The sequence below is a fragment of the Canis lupus genome, chromosome 5 (genome assembly GCF_011100685.1).
Source record: "Canis lupus familiaris isolate Mischka breed German Shepherd chromosome 5, alternate assembly UU_Cfam_GSD_1.0, whole genome shotgun sequence".
NCBI classification, from domain to species: Eukaryota; Metazoa; Chordata; class Mammalia; order Carnivora; family Canidae; genus Canis; species Canis lupus.
In genome coordinates this window covers 11,391,768-11,409,698 of record NC_049226.1, presented here as the reverse complement: position 1 = coordinate 11,409,698, position 17,931 = coordinate 11,391,768, and the positions used below count along the sequence as shown (strand labels likewise).

Sequence of the window (17,931 nt, the reverse complement as noted above, 5' to 3'; positions counted from 1 at the left end):
GACCAAGATTCTTAAGGACTAACTCTAACTTCCAATGCCCTCAAACTGGTAGATCCCATGCCATCTGTACTGCATCACTAAATAGGAGGCAAGAAGGAAGGGCTATTATGTATTTTTGGCAATGAACCTTTCAATCTGTTCTAATGATAATGCAATTCTCCTGAACCTCAACAAATGCAGTTGCATTAAAGCATTAAGGTAAAAGATCAACACCTCCATCACTCACTGTAAGAGCTAGAAGAAAACAACATTAAGTTCAGACTATGAGACTTCTGGGTAAATATGTTAGGCTAAACACATGAACGCACACACACTGACTTCACTTCCTTGGCAAATCCATGCTAAAAATTACAGTAAAGGGTTTTTAGAGGGCATAAACAAAAAAACAGGAGGAGAAACAATAGTAATAGAAGTGTGAAACCAGGAAAGCAGATCAAAGTTGAAAAAGACTCTAACCTAGTAAACTGGAAACTCAAGAATCAATGTGATTTATACTCCAGAATATCCAAAATGCTCAAGAATGATGAGGGCAAATGCCTCTGAAAATAGGGGTATAAGGGCGTGAGGAGGCTAAAAGAAGGACAACTGCCCTTTCACTACTTCCCAAAACATTCTCTCCCTTCTGTAGAGGGTAGGACAATGTCTCTAGAGTGAGGGACAAGTGGCTCTGTTGGGGGGCACAAAGCTGAATCAATACTGAACATGTGCGTTCTAAACTCAGAAGCCTCTATACTCAGACCTCTGATCTACCACATGGCTCCCAAAACACAGGGCCTCATCTTACAAGCAGGAGTTTGAAAAAGCCTCCTCTGGAGAATCCGACCAGCCTAAAATAAAAGCCTTAAAAATTCTGACTTTAAAAAAAAAAAAAAATTCTGACTTTAGAGGGTCTCCAAATGAAGAACTCAACCACATTATCATAGAGGAAAGCTCACAGTCAAAAGTACACACACGCACACACACACACACACACACACACACACACACCCTGCCGCCGTGTATTCAGAGCTTCCTTTTAGCCTTTTCTCATAAACATGAGCAAACAATGGAGAAATGCTATGCATCTGAAGAGATCACTGAGGAAACCCACTAAAAAGGAGGAGAGGAGAAGAAAATTAAAAGAGGTCTGGGAAGTCAGAAATGTAAGATACATGGCACCCCGGTGGCTCAGTGGTTTAGCATCTGCCTTCAGCTTGGGGCGTGGTCCTGGGGTCAAGCCCTGCATCCAGCCTGCTTCTCCTTCTGCCTATGTCTCTCTCTCTCTCTCTCATAAACAAATAAATAAAATCTTTAAAACACACACACACACACACACACACACACACACACACACACAAAGAATAGAAATCCTTGAAGAATTAATTCAAGAAAACTTTACATAACAAAGTTTTCAGACTCAAAGAGCGTATGGAGGATCCAGAACAATGGGTGCAAACAGGCCTCCAACCAAGGAACACAACTGAAAAATATCAGTCCATTGGTTACAAAGAGTATCCTACAAGCTTCCAAAAAAGGAAAACAAATTAATAAATTCAACAAGATACACAAAAGATCAAGAATCAAAATGGCTTTAGACCCTCACAGCAGTAATTGGTAGCCTATTAATAAAAACAAATCAAATGATATTTTTTAAATTATTCAAAAGTATTCAAAAATAACTTCCAAACTTAGAATTCTACACTTAGCCAAAATACTAAGAAAGCATGTGACTAGACTCAAGATTTTTTAGAGAAGGATGAACTCAAAACATTTACCTTTCACAATCAGGAAACTATAGGAGACAGTGCTCCCCCAAAATGAGAGGGTAAACCAAGAAAGAAGAAAATACAGGAAACAAAAGTGAAAAGGAATCCTAGGATGGAGGGGAAGAGAGTGACAGTGACATAAAATCCAGAAGTGAGCAGACCAGAGTCTCTGGGAGAGATTCGTTCAGGAAAACAAAACCTTAGCAAGAACAATTGGGAGTCGGCTACAGACAAGTGGTGAAGAGTTTGGAGTTAAGTTGGCCACAAGTACATTAAAAATTAATAAGAGTTTAATTCCAAGAGGAAAAAAAGGAAGCCTTTTTTTTCCTAAAGATTTTATTCATTTATTCATGAGAGACACAGAGGGGCAGAGACACAGGCAGAGGGAGAAGCAGGCTCCCTGCCCAGGACCCCAGGATCATGACCTGAGCCAAAGGCAGATGCCCACCACTGAGCCACCCTGGTGTCCCAAAAAAAGGAACTCTTGCAGGAAAAATATGTGGCTGAATGGAGAGTCAGACATATATACCGTAATAACAATCTAAACAAAACCCTGACACGGAGGAAGAGATGAAGAGGGTGCACATGTATGTGGTGGGAACAGGGAAGAAATAACTAAATTTTCATCTTTTATGGCATGAAGTACTAGATAATTCTTAAAACAAAAATACCAAAAAGCAGCAATTAAACAGTTACTTAGAAACACGAAGACAAATATGAAAAGAATCACACAGTACTGGAAAGCAGTTGCCTCTGTAATAAAGAGAACATAGAGTGGCCAAGGGACTGCTTCTTTTTAAAATAATTCTCCTACAACTGTATGACTTTATACATAATGTACACGGGTAAATGATGAAACCCAAATCTTTAAAATTAAATGGAGAGAACTTAAGGAAATAAAAAAATAGATGGGAAAAGAATAGAACAAGTATGAGTTTTTTGCCTTTAGCATGTAAATTATTCCCATTTGAGAATCAGGCTAAAGAGCCACCCTTCTATCCTTATTCCCATTGCTTTCTACAGTTTATTTTGCTTTCCAAATCAAGCACTGAGAAAGAATAAGGACTATCTGGCCATTCTTTAACTTTGGGCTAGAATATTGGCAAGTGTACTTAATTACTCTATATCTGTAGCAACGAAAGCTAGGGAGAGAATGAAGGTCACAAATATTCAAATAATCCCTAAGAATTCTGTCAATTTTTTTAAAGATTATTTATTCATGAGAGATACAGAGAGAGGGGCAGAGACACAGGCAGAGGGAGAAGCAGGTTCCCCGTGGGGAGCCCAATGTGAGACTCCATCCGGGGATCTGGGATCACACCCTGAGCCAAAGGCAGACGCTCAACCACTGAGCCACCCAGGTGTCCCCCTATTAGTCAATATTTTTAAACAACTTTTATTCTTGTTACAGAGATACAGTCTAAGGTGTGCCTTTTTTTAAACCAAAAATTTTTCTTAAAAGCTTCAGAAAAAAAGCTTAAATATTGGATTTCCCTGGTAGATCCTTTACTGGCAACTCAGTCTCTTAATAGGGCACCCATAGATTTGAATTATATACCGCCCCCCATTATAGCATTTATATCCGCCAGGGAGAACAGAACCCCTGGGACAGGATGGTGGCAAGATAGAAAAGAGGGAGAGAAAGAATATTCTAAATGAGGTACCCTCAATGCAACTCTGTGGCCCTATATGGCTCTATTTCATCCAAAGCCACCATGCCCTCGCTTAGTCCACACAGGGCAATGACAAAGAGAAAATAAGATGAAGTTATTTTAAAAACTACTTAGAAAGGGACATGGTAGGGGTGCCTTGGTGGATCAGTTGGTTAAGCATCTGCCTTCAGCTCAGGTCATGATCCCAGGGTCCTGAAATTCAGCCAGGTTGGGCTGGGCTCCCTACTCAGTGGGGAGTCTGCTTCTCCCTCTCCCTTTGCCCCTCTTCCCCCCAGCTTGTACACTCTCACTCACAAATAAACAATCTAAAAAAAGGAGGGGGGAACATAATAAACCCTTGTAATGATAGTGATGGAACACAGGACTAATACCTTTTAGTTACCCACATTATTACTGTTGTAGTTCTATGAAGTATAGGATCAAGAACCAACTGGATATGTTCAGATCTATATTGTAATTCATTATCTTCCTCCAGCACTTTTCATCCAAGATCTCACAGTAGATACTTTCATATCCCATATTTCACATCTCCTCACCATTCCTAACTTAAAGGACACTCTCCTCATATTTCTGATGCCAAGTAAGAGAAATTATATAATCCTGAACAAAAGGAAGATTAGAATTGAAGTCTTCAAGCCAAATCATTTAGTCAGTGGCTATGATGCTAAATCCAGCTGCAGCTACACAATTTTGTAAAGAGAGTAAGAAAAGAAGGCTCCGAGAATTATAAATGAAATCATGGAGGGAACGTTTCCTAGTGTACACCCTGGGAATTCTAAGACAGGAGGAGTAAATAAAATGGAAAAAAAATATGTGTCTTTAAGAGGAGGAATTAAAACCAGAAAGTACAATGGAGAGAATCTGGACAGAAAACAGGAAAATCATATCAATTATTTTTATCTCCTAAATATTTATTGGAATGATCTCGGACCTCTACATATATTAATTTTGTAACTCATCAAATTAATCAGTTGTAGGACAGTGAGCAAGTTAATCTCTCAGACTCTCAGTTGCCTTGTATATAAAGATTAGGCCAAATTTTTCGTCATATTTTTCATCCTACTCAATGTATGAACTTCTTTGAAAACATCCCAGCACGTAGTTATTCAACTTTGGCTTGAATGAAAAAGGTGAAGGGGCTCAGTACCTCCTCAGAGAGCCAGTTTAAATTTTAGATTGCTCTTCGTCAAAAGTTTTCCATAAATTGATTTAAGATTTTACTAGGTAACTTCCAGCTAATTTTAAATTTTTACAACCAAAATTACTATGCAAAATCTTTTCCTCTACATAATACAATGACAAATAGCAACCCCCCCCATCACTTTTATCATAGTATAAATTAGTGGTAAAAGAGGATCATGAAAATTGGCTTCTAGTCTGAATTCTATTTAACATTGACAAGGCATTCATCATACCTGGATCCTAATTTCTTCACTTATAAAATGAAGGGCTTAGATTTTGTTAAAGGTCTCTAATACTGACCAGTCTTCCCTGACTACCTATCAGTCCTTAACTCCGGGGATGTCACTTTGTTTACCTTACTTTCTGGAATGGGATGCTGGAGACTTCCTTAATGAATAAAAGAATAACCTTTTCATTTTCTTGTTTCTCTTAATTCTTCTAATTGTTATGGATATATTTCTTTAGAGTTCATGAATTGAAATCTTCTTAGTGAGATGACAAATAACCTTAATAAGTTGGAATTTATAGTTCTTTCCTACAAGAAGGAGATCGGATACTAGGCTCTTAAGGATTAGAAAGAAACAAATCGATTTACCTTCTCACTAATGAAGAACCATAACAGAGCCTTTTGGCACCTAGTGTTTTGCTTTCCAGCTTCTGTTCAAACTTTTCTAGTGAAAGGTGTTTAGGATTTTCTGGACTTAGGTTGTTCTATTGAAGGAGGGCACACTATCTGGCCTATGGGAGGTATGCAAATGTTGTTCCAAAATCTGTTTCCCTGCACCACCCATTGGTTCTGGTTCCACCTCCTTTAGCAGAGCTGCTTAGATAGACCCCTTGATACTGAGTAGCCCTGCAACCACTCCAATACAATCATCCTAGCTAATCTCCTCTCCCACCCCTCCCCAATACTTGGCTTCTCTAAGCTAAAAAGCTCACACTCCTTTGTGTTTTCCACACCTTTTACCACCCAGGTTCTTGTAGACTGTATGAATTTTAGCTTGTCAACAGCCTCTTTAAATGTGATGCCAAGAACATGACATAAATGTAAAATATTTCCTTTGCTCGTTATTTCCACACACGTATTGAGCCCAACTCAAGAAGACCAGGGAGTCACCGCTTCAACTAAATGTGTTTATTGCACAATTCTCTTAGCACCAAAAAGCATTCTTGCTTGCTCTGTGCCTTCACATATCTTTATCTCTAGTTACCAAACAAATGGATATGAGCCAATCCTCTACCTTTTGAAGTGGTGCCATGGATTCCAATTAATTATTTCTTAGTGCTACTATCTGCTAATACTGGAGAGAATGGGATGTTGTCCATTTCTTATGTTCTTAGGTCATGTGAGCAGAAATAATATCAAGAGTCCCTCTCTGAGAGGCTGTGAAATGAAGTCCAATCCAAACAGAATTAAGAACAAATCTGGAAGAAATTATTTACTACATTTGGGATTACATGTAAGATGATGTGCCCACCTTGGCTATTTTCAGATGTCTTTGCCTCTTGAGAATCAGGCTAGGTCTTTAATATATCATAGTGAATGTGGCTTCGTCAGATCTTTACCACCAAGTCAAGCTGAACTGAGGCAAAAGCCTAGGTAATTCAGATAAAATGCCTCTTCAGCCTATGGAGGCTTTGATCGGTATTGAAGGCCAAAAACAAACACTGCCATCATGTTACATTAAATTGAAACTAAATTGTGTCTATCCTCTACTATCATCACTAACCCGCTGAGCATTAAAAAAAGAAAAAAGCAAAAGAAAGAAAGGAAAGGAAAGGGAAGGAAAACCAGGAGAAGTTTGCTATTGAATTGTTTGCCATCAATTTCAGGGAATACGGTCTGATGAGAAAACCGTGCCACAGTGAGTGTGGCTGGCACTGCAGGTGTGAGCTCTTCCCTTCCCACTTACCCTGGCCAGGAACAGCCACAGAGGGCAGAACAAGAATCTTTCCACGTTTCACACTCATGAATCAAAGACACAGCCATTCCCTGGGCTCCAGGATTCATTCTGCCTCCCATCAGGCAGAGCTGTGCCCACACTACCAACGCTATTTCCTTGCCTTTCCAAAAGATCATGAAATGTGCCTAATCTCTGCTCTCAGAGCCAAAAATAAAACCTGGAATCTTCTTGTGAAGACAGGAAAAAGATCTCAATGTCTGGAGCTTTGGGGCTTGTGTTAACCATCTAATTTAAATATTTTTAAATGTCCTCCAAAAACGCATTACTACTCAGCTTAAAGATTCTCCCCCAAATCCCTTTAAGTAGCTCTTCTTCCTAGTATTAGAAGAATCTGAGATTCCCCCCTTTGTGTAGTAGTATCTACTTTCCCTTCCAATAGTCACAAATCACTTTTTCCTCTCATAACCAAGTCTTTTGTCTTATTGTAAAGCACTTGCCAAAAACTCCTACCTTAAAAAGGTACTGTCATTATCTGAACAGGGAGAGAGGAGAAATCTCTCATCTCCAAAACCTAAATCAATGGGAGAGGTGTTCATACAAAGTGATAGGGGCAAAATGCCAACCAGTGCATTGTTGCAAGAAAACAGTGTGTTGGACAAAGAAATGAACAAGGAGTCAAAAGAGATTGGGGGTGGGGGGGTTCCTGCTTTGGCTGTTAGCTAGTACTAAGTTCATAGGTGGATCCTTCAGTCTTGCCAAACCTCGATTTCCTTAACTATAAAAGGAAAAATTAATCTTTGTTGTCTAGGACTCACAAGATCTTGATTGATAACAAGCATTTTGGAAAATCCAAACAGGCTATACAATGCTTATGTTTTTAAAGCAATAACTTGATCACCTAAATGATGCGGACTGGATAGGGGTCTCACCCTGACACTTATCCTTGCCTAAGTTAATGTTTCCTGGAACACACCTGTAGAAAAGAGAGAGAGAGGGAAAAAAAAAAAAAAAAAGAATTCCTACAGCTACATTCATAGACTTTAGAGGGATATTTAGGATTCTCTTTTAGAAAAACAAGGAAACAAAAAGATTAAATGTAACCCAAGCTCACACGGCCATTGTCTCTATAATTATTATTCATCATTGGAACCCAAGGGTCAGGACTCCACTTAGCCACACACTCTTTGCCAACCTTCCTGGGCTCACTTACCTAAATACACAACCAGAACCAAAGGAAGATCGGAAGCTGAGGTCGCCTCTGGCACGGCCGCTAGCTCTGATAAGTGTCCTGGGTGTGCAGCGTCATCACACAATTTATTAGCATAATTTCAAACTCTAAATATCAAGGGATCTCTGTCCCTTTGGTATTTAAAAGTAAAAAAAAAAAAAATACCATTTGGGTGACCTTCCCCACACAGCTGGAATCCAAGACTATTAAACGATTAAAAACAGAAAAACCGGGGTGGGAGTGAGGGGATCTGTCAACGAAAGGTTATTAGCCCTGTTCACTCCTTTCGGGAACAGGGCGCTGCCTGGGCGCAGGGGAGGGGGACGCGCAGCAGGACGCGTTAACCAAAGATGCCCCGGAAACTCGGTTCGTTCCCAGTTTTGCGCCGCGAGCCCTTTTATTCTCTAGAGAGACTGCAAGCCCCGGGGAGAGCGCCGGAGACCTCCTAGGGGAAAGGGAGGGGGGCGGCGCGCTGGGCCAGACTCTGCCGCTCCTCGAGAGGCCACGCACAGGTGCGCGTCCGAAGGGGGTGCGTGGTTAGCTGGCATCTCGCTACAGCTCCGCATTCCCTAAAACGCGGTGAAAATGAGCATTTCCGCACGCAGCCCGAGGAACGCTGATTTTTAAAACCTCGGCAGCGCACGGGGGTGTAAGAAGAGTTGCGGGGCAGGTGCAGCGCGGTCGGGAGGCCGGGATTGCCAGCGAGCTTTTCCCGCCCGCGTGGCTGGCCGCGCGTGGGCGCCGCTCGGTCGGGAGCCGGGGTGGGGGGTGCGTGCGGGGTGGACGTGCCGGGGAGCCGAACCGCAGGCTCTGGAGGGGACCCGTGACCCGAGCGGATGGAAGCGGCTGGAAGCGCCGCCCTCCTGAAGAGGGCCTGTGGCCCGGGGCTTTGAGCTGGAGATGGGGGCGGGGGGCACCCCAGCGGGAGGGTAGCGGCCGGGAGCGCGCGGGACCGTCCTGCACAAACATCCTAAGCATCTGGCTGAGGCTCCACCTGGACGCCCGCCGAGCGGAAGGCCCGCGCTCCGGGTCCCTTACCTGCAGCCAATCGGTCTACGCAAGGAAGGGCAAAGGGTCCGGGCGGCGAGGTCGCGGAGCTGGACGGCGGAGCGGGGGCAGGTGGCGGAGGAGAGGGCCGAGAGGGTCTGCGAGCGCGGCGGCCCTGGGGAGCCGGGAGCCCGGGGTCCAGCTGGCGCCACGTACGACGCGGAGCGCGGGAACGAGCCGGCGCAGGTGCACGCGGGGCCGCGGGGCGGGGGCGGGTTCGAGGGTTGACAGGTGTGTTTTGTTGGTGTCCCAGGAGCGGAGCTCCGAGGCCCGCCCGGCCCGAGGCCCGAGGCCCGAGGCCCGCGGCCCGGAGCCCGAGGGAAGCGCGCCCCGCCCCGCCCCGCCCCGCCGCGTCCTCCCGGGCCCCCGCCCCGCGGCTCAGAGCACGTGCGGCCCGGGGCCCAGCTCCCCCTCGTCCCCAATGTCCACCTCGTCCTCCGGCTCGGTCAGCACGAAGGGGCCGGCGGGCAGACCCAGCCGAGCCTCGGCAGAGGCGGCCTCTGGGCCGCGGGGGCTGCCCTCGGGGCTCTCGGGCCCGTCTGGCGCTTTGGGCTCATCCTGACTTTTCCTCAGCTGCTTTTTATGCTTCATCCGCCGGTTCTGGAACCACGTTTTCACCTGATTTCAGGGAGAAAAAAATAAATAAATACAACCGTGTCATTCCTTCAGATCCATAGTTACCAAGATCTGAGAGATGGCTGGCCTTAGGAAAATGGGCCGCAACCCATTCACGAATTATCCAAGAGCTGTGACAGTCTCATCCTCGGGTGAAATCAGCCCTCCACCGCTCGCAAGGGATCGTGTAGGTTGAACGAGAATCAGGCATCCTAAAGCTCCTGGAAGCAACTGTCCAACATAACGATAAAGGCCAAAATGGTGTGCTTTGTGAACACTAATATTGCTGTTAATTATAATTACTAATGGTAGGTGCGACTGGACGAGTGGCCTTTATGTTTAACTTACATTCTCCCCATTGGGGCCTCTGAGCACCGGATCCAGCAGGAGGATGAGAATCAACCTTGCTGGTTCTCATCAAAGAGAAAAGTCACGGGCACCTGGCTGATGATTTCACAGCAATCTGGGCTCCCGGGTACAGAGAATATAAGACAGAGGAAGCGGAGGGAGTTTTAAGGTTGCAGGTGAATAGCATCTGGAAGATGGAAACAGTCCTCCTCCCGCTCAGGACAGGGCAGTAAGGAGGAGGCCTACATTACAGTGGGGGAGTGGGGAGGCTGGATCTGAGGGCTTGCGGCTGTGAGAGACAGTCAAATAATAATAATAATTAATAATAATAAAATGCTTCCCTGCGCGGGCCTCTCTCAGGACAAAAACCGGTCTAGTCTCTTTATTTTCCGGCCGCCCAGGCTTACAGCCCCGATCGATCGATGGATCGATAGATCGGAGGAGAGGAGTGGGGGGGCGACAACGGATGGTTCTCAAACTAAGAGTGATCCTCGGGGTCACCGAAGCACTTTCTCCTCCCGGCCCCGAGCTCCGGCAAGAGATGATGCTTCGGGAAGTCTGACCTGAGGATGGAGGTGTCGGTACTTTTCCTAAGGATCTTTGGAGAAGCCTGGAATAAAGGGGAGAGGGGTCGCCCCCACTCGAGAGCTCCAGCTCCGCACCGGGCGGAGGTGGAAGGGGCCCGAGGAAAGAGAAGCGGGGCCCAGGAACTGCCCCGTCTCGGGCCCACCTGCGTCTCGGACAGGCTGAGCGCCGTGGCCAGCTCCACCCGCTCCGGCGTGGACAGGTAGCGCTGGATCTCGAATCTCTTCTCCAGGCCCGAGAGCTGCGAGTCCGAGAACACCGTGCGAGCCTTGCGGCGGCGGCAGTGCTTGCCCGGCAGCTCGCTGTGCTGGGGGTGCGGGAAGAGCGCGGGCACCGGCATCCCTGCGGAGAGAAAGGCGGCCCGGGGGTAGAGCCGGCTCCCCGCGCGCCCCGGTCCCGCGCGCCTCCCTCCGCTTCTTGCCTCCGCCGGTCCCCTCGTCGCCCCCACGGCTTCTCCAGCCCCTTCTCCCAGGAACCGCAGGGCGGGGGGAATTTTAAAATCACAAGAATAGCGCTTGGGGATCTTTATCCGGCGGCTCATCTAAGACGTACAAACAATAAACAGTAAGTGGAATGGAAAAGAACATTTCAAGATCGGAGGCCTTAAAAAAAATGTGCTCTTGGAAAGACTCTGCCGGCGTCCGCCAGCTAGCAGTCAGTCCTTGTGCCCCTGCCCAAGTTTTCTTGCAAACGTCGGCTGGTCCAGGAGCTGCTCCACCCAGCCACCTCTCCTCCATACCCCCGACGACACTCCGTCTAGTTCTGCGGCTAGTACAACCAGGAAGGTGGCCTCGCCTCCCAACCTCACTACAAAACACCTTTTTTCTCTCTCTCGAGTTGCCCCCAACCTCCCGCCTGCTGCCAAAGGGAACAGATCAAAACTCTCTCCTGCGGAGCAAGAACCGAGAGGCAATTCCCGCCTGGCACGTTCCTTATTGGTTGTGGGGTCCTGCTGGGGACCCCCGATCTCTAATCGAGTCCTCATTCTTTTCTTATTCTTTCTCTCCTACCCTTAAGAGAAGGATGGAAGCGCTTTTCCCCCTGACCAGGTCGGGGGAGACCTCTCTTGTCCTTCCTGACCTCCGCATTTATTACGGTGTCTGAGACACACCAAGTAAACTGCTACAGACATCAATTTCTCCCAATAACCCTGGGGAAAGGAAACGAGCAATTGTGGCATCGAGGGTTTTGGCCACTGCTATTGGGGGGGAGGGGACATGGGTGCAGCCCAGAAGGGACTGTCCTGAGTCAGGTAGTGAGAAGGCCAATACCAAGATGCCCGCTTCAACGTAGCTTGTACAATTGCCCTGCCAATCTAGTGCCTCAGAATCTGGGTTTTACAGCTTCATAGAAACTTTTAGCTTTTGCCATAGATTCCGGAGCACACATTTCACACTGTCTCATGTGTTTCCATGGCTTTCGCCTGGAGAGGGTTGTTTTCCTGCCTGAGCTCTGCATTTGGACTCAATGAATTATTATATTTCAACTGGAATGAAAAATGCCGAAGAGGGAAGCTATGAGTGTGGCCTTTCAGAGAGCGGCAGGAAAAGTCTGGCCTCACATCTCCCACTCCCAGCCACCTTACTGGCCCCCGGGTTTTGTCATTCATGGAAAATCAAAATGCTATGGTGTGGGGCTCCTGCTCCAGCAGCAATCAGGGCAGAGGAGGGCAGCCGAGCCCAAGATTATGAGTTAGATGTTGAGAGCGCAGAGGGTTAAAGTGGAGCAGCGTCCTTCACTCTCCCCCTCCACCCCCCACACACTTTTTTTTTCTTACACTTTCTCCCCTATTCTGGCCAGGTCAAACCTTCAGTCCTGGGAATATCCCAAACCCTCATTCACTTCTAAGCCCCTGCACTATATCCATGAAAGCTCTGCGCAGAGGTGAAGAGAGCTGGCCCTGCTGGAGCCTTTGGAGCTAATGAGCTGGAAAGTGGAGTTCTGCTCCACAGGATGGGGTGGTCAGGGGTCTCCCTCAGAGCGAAGACAGAGAATCAGAATTAAGAGCTGGACCAAAGTGGCCCGGAGGACCAGGAGGAAGCAGACTGAGCACTATCCACCAAGAATGTTGTCAAAACCTCTAGCCACCTTTTGGATAGGAATGTTTCCTCCATTATAAAGCGTGTGGAGGGACCATGACTTATCCCCCATGGGTTGGCATGCCTCCGGGGAGCTCTGCATGTCCTCAGCCTTATCCCCAATGTTCCACTGTCACTTAGGGAAGGAAGGCACCAAGCCAGGCCGAATCAGCTCTGGCCTTTCCTCAGCTCCATCACAGGCATACGTCTATGCTGGGAGACCTGCTCTCACTCCCCAAACCTGGAGGCCCCTGTACTTACCCGAGGTGGTGAGGAAATAAGGGTGGTGGTGGTCTCCCTTATGCAGATGGTGATGAGGGTGAGGAGCCAGGAGGGTGGGTGTGGGCATGAGGGGGTAGCCATAGTCTAGCAGAGGCACCCGGGAGGCCAGAGAGCTGGCGAAGTGGTCAGGGGCCATCTCCCTTAGCGGCTTGGGCTTGTGCAGCAGGATGTCCTCAATGAAGAAGGACGTGGGCCTCTGAGAAGACGCCGGGTGTAGCGGGGAGGTGAAGTTGAGATTCATCTTGAGCCAAGCGTCTGCCACAGGGCGAGAGCCGGGGACGAAGTGTAGGAAGCAGGCAGCGTCTCAGCAAGCCTGGTGGAGAGCGGACGACCCTCCGAGGCTCGGAAACCCCGAGGCTCCCTCCCCGGCCTGGGCTACCCCGGGCGCTGGAGAGGCGAGAAGACGAGCTCCTGGGTAGGTTGGGTCTATGTGTAGAATTGGCAGCTTCAAGAGGGGAGCTGGGAGAGCCAATGGCAAGGCTGCCAGCGGCGAAGGGGAGGGTGCGGTGGGCTCGGGGCGGGGCGGGGCGCTGTCCGCGGTGCTGAATACGACCGGCCGGGCCCGGAGAGAGCGCAGCGGACCCGCGTCCCTGCTCCTGCCAGGTTGGTTTTTCGACCTCAATTTGAGCTGCTTCTGCTTCTTCTTCTTCTGTCAGGCATTTTAAAAGAAAGCTAAAAAGAAAACGTCTCTGTCATTCGACAGACTCTTCTTTAAGAGAGCAAAAAGCATTTAAAGGGCCCCAAAGCAATAGGGATAAGGCACTTACTTTGGCATTTAGGCCTGGGTTTTCCAAGTTTAGAGACACGGTAGCGGGATGGAAAAGGGGAGAAGTGAAGAGAAAATCTGTATCTGTTACACCCAACTTCAGTTGCTGGCTGAGGCACGGAAGAACTATTGAGGAAAATAAATAAAATGCGGATGACCATTACATTCTTTACCTCAGTTAGAGAGGGTGGTATGAGGAAAGTTCTAGCTACATTGGTCAAATAATTTGGTCTGTGTAAGTATGTCCAGAGCTACTTCTTAATGCCAGCTTCCAACTCCTCCCAAATTTCCCTTACTTCCTCCTCACACAGCTTCCCATTTTGCCATACTACCACCTTCAACCCTAACCCACCAAAATAATTGTACTAGATTTTTGTCTCCTGTTCTTTCCCAGCCTTTCATTCTCCTCCCTCCCAATCTTTTGTTTTTGGTTGTCTTTTTTTTTTTCCTGTTTGTCTCTTTCTAATCTGTCACATTTATTTCCCTGGAGTCAATTTGCTAAAATTAAGGTGATCATCTACAGCACAGCAGGGGTAATTTCAGCTCGCATCTCTGAAAATTGCTCTAATTATTGATGTTAAACTCAGGGAAATTAAAAGAAGCCACTTCTCTTCCATCTCCCCATTTTTAAGCTCTAATTTGTTGAAATCTAGTCGTCATCACAATTCCAATCACTACTGCTAATAGTAAAAGTGTTTTAATAGAGACTGAGTCCTCACAACCCATGCTATTAGATAATTAGAGGAGGTGTTAGAAAGCCAAGTGCTAATCCTTGGGCGCACGGGTAGGATTTCCATCTGATCTAGCAGGTAGAACAAATTAATTACCAGAATCAATTAGGCCCCAAACTACAGTGGTCCAGGAAGTGGGAGCATCGTATTCTATACGGATGAACCAGTAAATGGTAAACAGATGAGGAGAGTGAGAGGACGAAGGAAGAAAGGGGGGGGGGAAGTAACTTTAAAATAAGATCTTGGCAAGTAGGCATCTAAACGAAGTCAGAACGCTCTATCTGGGAGTCTGAATTGTGATTTCTTTTTTGAAATGATGGTGATTAAAGACTGATAAACCCCAGAGCAGGCAGCCATGGAGGGGGGAAAGGAGTGGACTTTGAGGAGTCGATCCTCTCTCTGTAGCCCCTCTCTCTGTAGCCCGGGTCTATTGATCTTCCGCTAGAGGGAAGATCCTCTAGCCCCTTCCCGGGGCTAGAGGGAAACTGAAACCAAGGGAACTCGTAAAGTGGTGCTGAGGGTGACAGTCTACACTATACTGATGCCCACTTCCCTCTCAGTGAGAACTTACCCGGCTGAGTGAAAGCCAAGAAGTCCAGTCCCCTAAGGCCCTAAAGGCTGAGCACCTGCTAAGGGCGTAACAGGTGTACAACCAGACTTTGGCCTCAGTAAAGAGCCTAGCTATGCCCGGCGCTCCCTAGGCTCCGTCCCTACACACACCATGGGTACAGATTTGCACCCAGCCTTGGGGTGGGATTTAAACTTCTTTCCAGAGCAGAGACTAACTTCTGTCTGGGAAACAGAAATCAAGATTATTGAATGTCCCTCTGGGAGCAGGAGTAGAAAAAAAAAGTCTTTGGGTGACTGCTACCTCTGAGCCAAGGCACTGCAAACCCTTAGAATTTAGCCCTACACATGCACCAGGGGGTTTTCGGGGTCCAGAGAAGGGGAGGGAAGGGTAGACCGCCCGCTCGGTCCTACCCTCCCCCTTACTTCACGTACGCTGGACTCCGCTCCCTGCTCGACCCCAAAGCTGAGGCTAGGTCTTCGGCCCCGCTCCCTGGAGGAGACGCCTCGCTTTTTCTAGCTCTGCTCGCACTGAGCTCGCTTTCCGGAGAGCCGAGCGCTGAGCGCCACCGAGGGAGACTTCAACGCATTTCCCTCGGGAACCCGGTTCTGCTGCCTTTGCCTCGGCTCCAGCAGGAACCTAAGACGTAAAAGAGGAAGGGAGGAAGCTGGATAGCTATGGAAAGGAGCAGGACCTCAAGGATTGTAGGACTAGGAAAACTTCCCCTTCCCGTGTTTCTGCAACGAAGAGAAACAAAGCTGGGAGGCGGAGAGGACCAGCCGCCCACACCGAAGCAGGCCCCTGGGGATGCGGAGGCGGGACCAGGGGATCGGAAGTGGAGGCGGAGACAGGGATTCCTCAGTCGCCACCCTTTTTCAAGGAGGGAGAACCCCTTCTCCCAGGATGCTCAAATAATCACAGCTGAGGCTTGCCTTGGGAGCTCTGGGACGTGAGTCCTGCCTGCGAGTAGGCAGGCTGTACAGGCAGGTCTTGTCCTGGAGAAGTGCCTGTTGGGTCCTGGCCGCAGACTCCTCCTGGAATTATTGCCCACCTTCTCGGGGAAATGGAGATGTCAAGAAAGCTGGCAAGTTTCTCTGCAGTGGTGGGGCTACTGAGCAGAACCCCCGGAGAAACGCTAGGGTTACCAGAACCCAATCTCTATCCTCCCCCTCAAGGCCCCGGGCATGGCCCATCCTACTGCGTTGGAGTGAAGGAGGCCCCCAAAGATGTTCAGCCTCCTCTTAAGGTTCAATTCTGGCCTGTCCTACGCGGGAGGAGGAAGAGGCATTCCAGAGCCTACAGGGTTTCCCAGCCACCTAACCCAGCCCCTTCAGGGCCCAAACCCGGAATGAGTAAAAGTTATATTTTTTCAGATAACTTGTAAACAACTTGCCCATTAAAAGCAGAGATGTTTTGGGGTGCCTGGGTGGCTCACAGGTGAAGTGTCTTCCTTTGGCTCAGGTCCTGATCCTGGGGTTCTGGGATCCAGTCCTGCTTCCCGGTCCCCTCAGGGAGCCTGCTTAGTCTCTGCCTACGTCTCTGCTTCTGTGTGTGTGTGTGTGTGTGTGTGTGTGTGTGTGTGTGTGTGTGTGTGATAAATAAATAAAATCTTTGAAAAAGAAAAACCAACAACAACAGATGTTTCATTGTCTGGATTATCTCTAAAGTAGAGACCAGCACTGGCCAAAAATGTGAGTCACATAGGTAGTTTTTAATTTTCTAGTAGTCACATTTAAAACATAGGAAGAAACAGGTGTAATATTAATGTATTTCATTTAGCCCCAATATGCCAAAAAATTCAACATCTAATCAATATAAATATATTAATGAGATTTTTTGTATTATTTTTTTAAGATTTTATTTATTCATGAGAGACACAGAGAGAGAGAGAAAGAGAGGCAGAGACACAGGCAGAGGGAGAAGCAGGCTCCATGCAGGGAGCCCGACGTGGAACTCGACCTGGGTCTCCAAGATCACACCCCAGGCTGCAGGCAGCGCTAAACCGCTGTGCCACAGGGACTGCCCTTTTTGTATTATTTTTTAATACTAAATCCTCAAAATCCAGTGTGTATTATATACTTAGTGTACATCTCAATCTATACTACCCATATTTTAAGTGCTCAATAGTTACACATGGCTACTGGTTACCTATGGGACAGCACATGGCTAGTTAATTGCCATAATCCCTTTTACCCCTTTCCAATGTAGATAGGCATACACAGAAAATGGAAAGCAGTTGCAAAAGCCAGCCTAGCACTTTCTTATGCCTGCCTTTTAATCATGTATTACATTCAATTATTGTAAGCATTCATTGAGCATCTACAATATACCAAGCTCTTCACTACACACCTTCCCAAGCTTTCTCCAAGCTTTAGGAGATTAAATGATGTACTCACATTACATTTATTGTTGATTCTCATTTGACTAAAATCTGTCACCTAGAAACAGCAGGCTGGAGCTGTATGCTGGGCAGACATGTAAAACAAGATCCTGAACACTGCTCTGAGCAAAAAAATAAAGATCAAATGTATTTCTGCCCCCACCCAACCCACAAGACCTGATAGAGCTCCTACTATGGTCTTAACTGGAGAATTATGAATTCCAAGAGGAAAAAGACATGTTTTTCAGGGAGAGAATAATTAAACAGTCCTTCTCTCTTTCATGTCTGCCTCATCTAAAACTGTCATCTGAGCTGGGACTTAGTTTCCCAAAGAGACAACTCTATTGACGATCAAAGGAAGAGACTGGTTCCATTAGCCAAGGTGCCTATACAGTGGCCTTCAAAATAAGAGAAAAAATGTATTTTAGAAGGATCTGAGTAACATACTTTACTCATAACATTTTATATTATATTGCTTGTTGTCTGTTTCAAGTCACTTTCTATCTGAGTACTTTATTTTAAGTACTATCAAAGTGGATGACATGTCCAGAGAAAGAACAGGAGTCACTGAATGCTTCCTGCAAATGCATCTTCAAATAATGCTTTTTTCCCCCAAAATAATGCTTTTACACCAAAAATTAGGATGTGAACTCACATGAGAACACATCCAAGGATAGGATATCCAAATCACAGTATTCTTAACCTAATGACAACTAAATGCATCCTGTTTGCCATCCAGGACGAAGTCAGTCTATAAGGATCAAAATTTTCTTTTCTCTCTCAAGGCTTTCTATGCTAC

General features: G+C 47.0%; 1 protein-coding gene across 1 annotated transcript; it reads right to left on the bottom strand.

The window, feature by feature from the left end:
- Positions 1-9,157: 9,157 nt before the first annotated feature.
- On the bottom strand, positions 9,158-12,928 carry BSX (brain specific homeobox). The gene is made up of 3 exons (XM_038535500.1): positions 12,667-12,928; positions 10,473-10,669; positions 9,158-9,397 (listed from the first exon to the last, which is right to left on the bottom strand). The coding sequence occupies exons 1-3, from the start codon at positions 12,926-12,928 to the stop codon at positions 9,158-9,160; spliced, it is 699 nt and encodes a 232-aa protein (XP_038391428.1).
- Between the last annotated feature and the right edge of the window lie 5,003 nt (positions 12,929-17,931).